The 9,326-nt window shown below is 51.5% G+C and overlaps 1 protein-coding gene across 1 annotated transcript in view; it reads right to left on the reverse strand.

The window, feature by feature from the left end:
- The window catches only part of LOC139533785 (exocyst complex component 4-like), a 61,128-nt gene extending 56,291 nt beyond the window's left edge, over positions 1-4,837 (reverse strand). Inside the window, exons 1-2 of the mRNA XM_071332154.1 lie at positions 4,678-4,837; positions 868-1,023 (exon numbers count right to left, since the gene is read on the reverse strand). Coding sequence (XP_071188255.1) covers positions 868-1,023; positions 4,678-4,778 — 257 coding nt within the window. The 5' untranslated portion in view covers positions 4,779-4,837. The remainder of the gene's footprint in view (positions 1-867; positions 1,024-4,677) is intronic.
- Between the last annotated feature and the right edge of the window lie 4,489 nt (positions 4,838-9,326).

The following is a 9,326-nucleotide window of genomic DNA, read 5'->3' on the forward strand; positions in this document are numbered from 1 at the left end:
GTTTGGGTGGAGGGGTGGTGAGGATACTGTTCTGTGTGTTTGTGTTAGGGTGGAGGGGTGGTGAGGATACTGTTCTGTGTGTTTGTGTTAGGGTGGAGGGGTGGTGAGGATACTGTTCTGTGTGTTTGTGTTTGGGTGGAGGGGTGGTGAGGATACTGTTCTGTGTGTTTGTGTTAGGGTGGAGGGGTGGTGAGGATACTGTTCTGTGTGTTTGTGTTTGGGTGGAGGGGTGGTGAGGATACTGTTCTGTGTGTTTGTGTTTGGGTGGAGGGGTGGTGAGGATACTGTTCTATGTGTTTGTGTTAGGGTGGAGGGGTGGTGAGGATACTGTTCTGTGTGTTTGTGTTAGGGTGGAGGGGTGGTGAGGATACTGTTCTGTGTGTTTGTGTTAGGGTGGAGGGGTGGTGAGGATACTGTTCTGTGTGTTTGTGTTAGGGTGGAGGGGTGGTGAGGATACTGTTCTGTGTGTTTGTGTTAGGGTGGAGGGGTGGTGAGGATACTGTTCTGTGTGTTTGTGTTAGGGTGGAGGGGTGGTGAGGATACTGTTCTGTGTGTTTGTGTTAGGGTGGAGGGGTGGTGAGGATACTGTTATGTGTGTTTGTGTTAGGGTGGAGGGGTGGTGAGGATACTGTTCTGTGTGTTTGTGTTTGGGTGGAGGGGTGGTGAGGATACTGTTCTGTGTGTTTGTGTTTGGGTGGAGGGGTGGTGAGGATACTGTTCTGTGTGTTTGTGTTAGGGTAGAGGGGTGGTGAGGATACTGTTCTGTGTGTTTGTGTTAGGATGGAGGGGCGGTGAGGATACTGTTCTGTGTGTTTGTGTTAGGGTGGAGGGGTGGTGAGGATACTGTTCTGTGTGTTTGTGTGTGACCTGGTGAAGTCCTCCTCGTCCTCTCTCTTCTGTCGGAGCTGTCTGGGCTGGGCCATGTTAGCCCAGTTGGGCAGAGACTGGAGCAGTCGGCTGATGTCCTCGTCCTTAGACCACGACGCACTGATGGTCAGCTTCTCCTCACACTGGACTATACCCCTGGGACACAGAGGACAGAGAGAGATCATCAACTGTATAGTACAGACAGACAGCATAGCATGAGGGTGGATGGAGACAGATTGCCTGCATGAGGATAACTGCTTAGCTGGATCAGTGCTTGAGTCCACAGAACCACCCATAGACACACAGCAGGCAGCTGAGGCACAGTGTTTCCACACCCATAGACACACAGCAGGCAGCTGAGGCACAGTGTTTCCACACCCATAGACACACAGCAGGCAGCTGAGGCACAGTGTTTCCACACCCATAGACACACAGCAGGCAGCTGAGGCACAGTGTTTCCACACCCATAGACACACAGCAGGCAGCTGAGGCACAGTGTTTCCACACCCATAGACACACAGCAGGCAGCTGAGGCACAGTGTTTCCACACCCATAGACACACAGCAGGCAGCTGAGGCACAGTGTTTCCACACCCATAGACACACAGCAGGCAGCTGAGGCACAGTGTTTCCACACCCATAGACACACAGCAGGCAGCTGAGGCACAGTGTTTCCACACCCATAGACACACAGCAGGCAGCTGAGGCACAGTGTTTCCACACCCATAGACACACAGCAGGCAGCTGAGGCACAGTGTTTCCACACCCATAGACACACAGCAGGCAGCTGAGGCACAGTGTTTCCACACCCATAGACACACAGCAGGCAGCTGAGGCACAGTGTTTCCACACCCATAGAGGGAGTAACACCTGGTAGAGGAGAGGTAGAGGATGGAGGGGTAGAGGATGGAGGGGTAGAGGATGGAGGGGTAGAGGAGAGGTAGAGGAGAGGTAGAGGAGAGGTAGAGGATGGAGGGGTAGAGGATGGAGGGGTAGAGGAGAGGTAGAGGAGGGAGGGGTAGAGGATGGTGGGGTAGAGGAGAGGTAGAGGATGGAGGGGTAGAGGAGGGGTAGAGGATGGAGGGGTAGAGGATGGTGGGGTAGAGTAGAGGTAGAGGATGGAGGGGTAGAGGATTGGGGGTAGAGGATGAGGGGTAGAGGAGAGGTAGAGGATGGAGGGGTAGAGGAGAGGTAGAGGATGGAGGGGTAGAGGAGGAGAGGTAGAGGATGGAGGGGTAGAGGAGAGGTAGAGGATGGAGGGGTAGAGGATTGGGGGTAGAGGATGGAGGGGTAGAGGAGAGGTAGAGGATGGAGGGGTAGATGAGAGGTAGAGGATGGAGGGGTAGAGGAGGAGAGGTAGAGGATGGAGGGGTAGAGGAGAGGTAGAGGATGGAGGGGTAGAGGATTGGTGGTAGAGGATGGTGGGGTAGAGGAGAGGTAGAGGATGGAGGGGTAGAGGATGGCGGGGTAGAGGATGGAGGGGTAGAGGAGAAGTAGAGGATGGAGGGGTAGAGGATGGAGGGGTAGAGGATGGAGGGGTAGAGGATGGAGGGGTAGAGGATGGAGGGGTAGAGGATGGAGGGGTAGAGGATGGAGGGGTAGAGGAGGGAGGAGTAGAGGATTGGGGGTAGAGGATGGAGGGGTAGAGGATGGAGGGGTAGAGGATGGCGGGGTAGAGGATGGAGGGGTAGAGGATGGCGGGGTAGAGGATGGAGGGGTAGAGGAGAGGTAGAGGATGGAGGGGTAGAGGATAGGTAGAGGATGGAGGGGTAGAGGATGGAGGGGTAGAGGAGAGGTAGAGGATGGAGGGGTAGAGTAGGGAGGGGTAGAGGATGGAGGGGTAGAGGATGGAGGGGTAGAGGATGGAGGGGTAGAGGATGGAGGGGTAGAGGATGGAGGGGTAGAGGAGAGGTAGAGGATGGAGAGGTAGAGGATGGAGGGGTAGAGGATGGAGGGGTAGAGGATGGAGGGGTAGAGGATTGGGGGTAGAGGATGGAGGGGTAGAGGATGGCTGGGTAGAGGATGGAGGGGTAGAGGATTGGGGGTAGAGGATGGAGGGGTAGAGGATGGAGGGGTAGAGGAGAGGTAGAGGATGGAGGGGTAGAGGAGAGGTAGAGGATGGAGGGGTAGAGGATTGGGGGTAGAGGATGGAGGGGTAGAGGTTGAGTGGTAGAGGATGGCGGGGTAGAGGAGAGGTAGAGGATGGAGGGGTAGAGGATTGGGGGTAGAGGATGGAGGGGTAGAGGATGGCGGGGTAGAGGAGAGGTAGAGGATGGAGGGGTAGAGGATGGCGGGGTAGAGGATGGAGAGGTAGAGGATGGAGGGGTAGAGGAGAGGTAGAGGATGGAGAGGTAGAGGATGGAGGGGTAGAGGAGAGGTAGAGGATGGAGAGGTAGAGGATGGAGGGGTAGAGGATTGGGGGTAGAGGATGGAGGGGTAGAGGATGGCTGGGTAGAGGAGAGGTAGAGGATGGAGGGGTAGAGGAGAGGTAGAGGATGGAGGGGTAGAGGATTGGGGGTAGAGGATGGAGGGGTAGAGGTTGAGTGGTAGAGGATGGCGGGGTAGAGGAGAGGTAGAGGATGGAGGGGTAGAGGATTGGGGGTAGAGGATGGAGGGGTAGAGGATGGCGGGGTAGAGGAGAGGTAGAGGATGGAGGGGTAGAGGAGAGGTAGAGGATGGAGAGGTAGAGGATGGAGGGGTAGAGGAGAGGTAGAGGATGGAGAGGTAGAGGATGGAGGGGTAGAGGATGGAGGGGTAGAGGATGGAGGGGTAGATGATGGCGGGGTAGAGGATGGAGGGGTAGAGGATGGAGGGGTAGAGGAGAGGTAGAGGATGGAGGGGTAGAGGATGGAGGGGTAGAGGATGGAGGGGTAGAGGAGAAGTAGAGGATGGAGAGGTAGAGGATGGAGGGGTAGAGGATGGAGGGGTAGAGGACGGAGGGGTAGAGGATGGAGGGGTAGAGGATGGAGGGGTAGAGGATGGAGGGGTAGAGGAGATGTAGAGGATGGAGGGGTAGAGGAGAAGTAGAGGATGGAGGGGTAGAGGAGAAGTAGAGGATGGAGGGGTAGAGGAGAGGTAGAGGGTGGAGGGGTAGAGGAGAGGTAGAGGATGGAGGGGTAGAGGAGAGGTAGAGGATGGAGGGGTAGAGGAGAGGTAGAGGATGGAGGGGTAGAGGAGAGGTAGAGGATGGAGGGGTAGAGGAGAGGTAGAGGATGGAGGGGTAGAGGAGAGGTAGAGGATGGAGGGGTAGAGGAGAGGTAGACGATGGAGGGGTAGAGGAGAGGTAGAGGATGGAGGGGTAGAGGATGGAGGGGTAGAGGATGGAGGGGTAGAGGATGGAGGGGTAGAGGATGGAGGGGTAGAGGAGGGAGGGGTAGAGGATGGAGGGGTAGAGGATGGAGGGGTAGAGGATGGAGGGGTAGAGGATGGAGGGGTAGAGGAGGGGCGGCCTAAATCTCTCTGGAGTTCAGCCAGATGAAGACAAGCACAGCACAGGTGTGAGGGTGTGTCAGAGAGGGTGTGTCAGAGAGGGTGTGTCAGAGAGAGAGAGCACTGCTGAAGCCCAATATACCCTCAAGCAGAACACATTGAGTGAAATGACAGTTTGAGTTTCTATACCTTCTAGCAAGGAAGAGAGGAACCACTTTCCTCATGCTGGTCCTGAGTCAGTCTAACTCTTACCTGTATGAGGTGTTGCAGACCTCCTTGTTCTCCTTCAGCTGGTCCTGAGTCAGTCTAACTCTTACCCGTATGAGGTGTTGCAGACCTCCTTGTTCTCCTTCGGCTGGTCCTGAGTCAGTCTAACTCTTACCTGTATGAGGTGTTGCAGACCTCCTTGTACTCCTTCAGCTTGTCACAGACCATCTCCAGGAACTGGTTGGAGTAGGCACTCAGGTCCTGCATCAGAGTCATCAGGTCCTGGATGGACTTCTCCACTACTACTGTGCTCTGGAGAGGACACAGACATACAGGCTTAATACATTCAGAATGATACATGAAATGTTTCATTTCAGGCAGAAATAATAAAGCTCCTTACATGGAGAGAGGTAGAGAATATGTTTCAGCTGTTAATACTTATAGACACTAGTGAAACTATGTTTGTTCTTTGTTCTCATTATTACATTTACATTACATTTAAGTCATTTAGCAGACGCTCTTATCCAGAGCGACTTACAAATTGGTGCATTCACCTAATGACATCCAGTGGAACAGCCACTTTACAATAGTGCATCTAAATCTTTTAAGGGGGGGGGGGGGGGGGGGCAGAAGGATTGCTTTATCCTAGGTATTCCTTGAAGAGGTGGGGTTTCAGGTGTCTCCGGAAGGTGGTGATTGACTCCGCTGTCCTGGCGTCGTGAGGGAGTTTGTTCCACCATTGGGGTGCCAGAGCAGCGAACATTATAAAAACTGAATGCAGTTCAAATTATATATCAAATAAATAAATAAGAAACATATTGTGGTTTGACAATGTGAAAGAGTCCTAACCTCATCCCACATAACATTTTTCATTTCAACCACAAAACTGTCACTGTCTCCACAGCTCTGAGTCCAGTGATCCTTGTAATTCAGCCGCTCCCTTGTCCTCCCTTAACCAGGAAACATATTACTGAGTCCCAAATGACACCCTATTCCCTATATAGTGCACTACTTTTGACCAGGTCCCAGGGCTCTGGACAAAAGTAGTACACTGTATAGGGAATAGTGTGCAATTTGGGACGCAGAAACTCATTACAGCTACTAGAAGGAGAGCAGATGAAGTCTCCTGAAGCAGTGTAACACCAGTGTTGAGGAGTGGGACTGTCAAGTCTCTCCTGTCCGATGTGCAAAGCCGTCAGCAGGCAACCAATCTAATACAATGACTATATTCTCCTGTCAGGGACTGGTGTTGGGAGCTTGTCATTGTCAACGATATACCACCGTGGCAGAGGAGTGGCAGGAGGTGTGTGTGTGAGAGAGAGATCAGGTGAGTGTGTGTGTAGGTGTGTACCTATGCCTACACGCATGACAAGATCCCCAGCGAGCTCTGACAAAACTACAGTCATTACAGGTTAGCCAGAGTAGCGTTACAAATAGGACGGAAGCAGACACTTCAATACACACACACACCTAACTTGACACCACTGCCACAGACCTAAACTATATGACCAGAACTATTTGGACACCTGCTCGTCGAACATCTCATTCCAAAATCATGGGCATTAATATGGAGTTGGTCCCCCCTTTGCTGCTATAACAGCCTCCACTCTTCTGGGAAGGCATTCCACTAGATGTTGGAACATTGTTGCGGGGCCTGGCTCGCAGTCGGCGTTCTAATTCATCCCAAAGGTATTCAATGGGGTTGAGGTCAGGGCTCTGTGCAAGCCAGTCAAGTTCTTCCACACCGATCTCGACAAACCATTTCTGTATGGACCTCGCTTTGTGCACGGGGGCATTGTCATGCTGAAACAGGAAAGGGCCTTCCCCAAACTGTTGCCACAAAGTTGGAAGCGCAGAATTGTCTAGAATGTCATTGTATACTTTACACCACTCTAGCCGACGCTTGGCATTGCGCATGGTGAGCTTATGCTTGTGTGCGGGTGCTCGGCAATGGAAACCCATTTTATGACGCTCCCGTCGAACAGTTCTTGTGTTAACGTTGCTTTCAGAGGCAGCTGATCCGTCTGCCGACGTAATAGCAGGAGGGGGCCACAACAGACTTTCTTCCGTCGCGACGTCCCTCCAAGGCCCTTCTGGTAGCTTGCTATCCCCGGCCCGCTAGCTGCCTGAAGCCACTCACTGGACTCCTATGATCACTCGGCTACGCATGCCTCTCGCTCACGTCAATATGCCTTGTCCATTGCTGTTTTGGTTAGTAATTATTGCCTTATTTCACTGTAGAGCCTCTAGCCCTGCTCAATACGCCTTATTTAACACTTTAGTTCCACATACCACACATGCGGTGACGTCACCTGGTTTAAATTATATTTCTAGAGACAATATCTCTTTCATCTTCCCTCTATGCACAGGTTTACCCTCACTGTATTGACATCCTACCATACCTTTGTCTGTACATTATGCCTTGAATCTACTCTACCGTGCCCATTTGCTCCTTTTACTCTCTGTCTGAACGTACTAGACGACCAGTTATTTAGCCGTACCCTTCTCCTACTCCTCCTCTGTTCCTCTGGTGATGTAGAGGTGAATCCAGGCCCTGCAGTGCCTAGCTCCACTCCCATTCCCCAGGCGCTATCATTTGTTGACTTCTGTAACCGTAAAAGCCTTGGTTTCATGCATGTTAACATTAGAAGCCTCCTCCCTAAGTTTGTTTTATTCACTGCCCTAGCACACCCTGCCAACCCTGATGTCCTAGCCGTGTCTGAATCTTGGCTCAGGAAGACCACCAAAAAGCCTGAAATTTACATCCCTAACTATAAGATTTTCCGACAAGATAGAACTGCCAAAGGGGGCGTGTTGCAATCTACTGCAGAGATAGCCTGCAGAGTTCTGTCTTACTATCCAGGTCTGTACCCAAACAATTCGAGCTTCGACTTTTAAAAATCCACCTTTCCAGAAAGAAGTCTCTCACCGTTGCCGCTTGCTATAGACCCTCTGCCCCCAGCTGTGCCCTGGACACCATATGTGAACTGATTGCCCCCCATCTATCTTCAGACCTCGTGCTGCTAGGTGATCTAAACTGGGACATGCTTAACACCCCGGCCATCCTACAATCTAAGCTTGATGCCTTCAATCTCTCACAAATTATCAATGAATCCACCAGGTACAACCCCAAAACCGTAAACACGGGCACCCTCATAGATATCATCCTAACCAACTTGCCCTCCAAATATACCTCTGCTGTTTTCAACCGAGATCTCAGCGATCACTGCCTCATTGCCTGCATCCGTAACAGGTCTGCGGTCAAACGACCTCCACTCATCACTATCAAACGCTCCCTAAAACACTTCAGCGAGCAGGCCTTTCTAATCGACCTGGCCCAGGTATCCTGGAAGGATATTGACCTCATCCCGTCAGTAGAGGATGCCTGGTCATTCCTTAAAAGTGGCTTCTTCACCATCTTAAATAAGCATGTCCCTTTCAAAAAATGTAAAGCCAGGAACAGATATAGCCCTTGGTTCTCTCCAGACCCTTGACCAGCACAAAAACATCCTGTGGTATTCTGCATTAGCATCGAATAGCCCCCGTGATATGCAACTTTTCAGGGAAGTCAGGAACCAATATACACAGGCAGTTAGGAAAGCTAAGGCTAGCTTTTTCAAGCAGAAATTTGCATCCTGTAGTACAAACTCAAAAAAGTTCTGGGACACTGTAAAGTCCATGGAGAATAAGAGCACCTCCTCCCAGCTGCCCACTGCACTGAGGCTAGGAAACATTGTCACCACTGATAAATCCATGATAATTGAGAATTTCAATAAGCATTTTTCTACGGCTGGCAAAGCTTTCCACCTGGCTACCCCTATCCCGGTAAACAGCCCTGCACTCCCCACAGCAACTCGCCCCCCACCCACCCCACCCCACCCCACCCCCCCCACCCCACCCCACCCCACCCCACCCCATTTCTCCTTCACCCAAATCCAGATAGCTGATGTTCTTAAAGAGCTGCAAAACCTGGACCCCTACAAATCAGCCGGGCTAGACAATCTGGACCCTCTCTTTTTAAAATGATCTGCTGAAATTGTTGCAACCCCTATTACTAGCCTGTTCAACCTCTCTTTGGTATCTGAGATTTCAAAAGATTGGAAAGCTGCCGCGGTCATCCCCCTCTTCAAAGGGTGAGACACTCTAGACCCAAACTGCTACAGACCTATATCTATCCTACCCTGCCTTTCTAAGGTCTTCGAAAGCCAAGTTAACAAACAGATTACCGACCATTTCGAATCCCACCGTACCTTCTCCGCTATGCAATCTGGTTTCAGAGCTGGTCATGGGTGCACCTCAGCCACGCTCAAGGTCCTAAACGATATCATAACTGCCATCGATAAGAGAGATTACTGTGCAGCCGTATTCATCGACCTGGCCAAGGCTTTCGACTCTGTCAATCACCACATTCTTATTGGCAGACTCAACAGCCTTGGTTTCTCAAATGATTGCCTCGCCTGGTTCACCAACTACTTCGCAGATAGAGTTCAGTGTGTCAAATCAGAGGGCCTGTTGTCCGGACCGCTGGCAGTCTCTATGGGGGTGCCACAGGGTTCAATTCTCGGGACGACTCTCTTCTCTGTATACATCAATGATGTCGTTCTTGCTGCTGGTGATTCTTTGATCCACCTCTACGCAGACAACACCATTCTGTATACATCTGGCCCTTCTTTGGACACTGTGCTAACAAACCTCCAAACGAGCTTCAATGCCATAGAATTCTCCTTCCGTGGCCTCCAACTGCTTTTAAATGCAAGTAAAACTAAATGCATCACTACTCTGGACAGTTCTGACTTAGAATATGTGGCCAACTACAAATACCTA

Source organism: Salvelinus alpinus, chromosome 11 (genome assembly GCF_045679555.1).
Source record: "Salvelinus alpinus chromosome 11, SLU_Salpinus.1, whole genome shotgun sequence".
In the NCBI taxonomy this organism is placed as follows: Eukaryota; Metazoa; Chordata; class Actinopteri; order Salmoniformes; family Salmonidae; genus Salvelinus; species Salvelinus alpinus.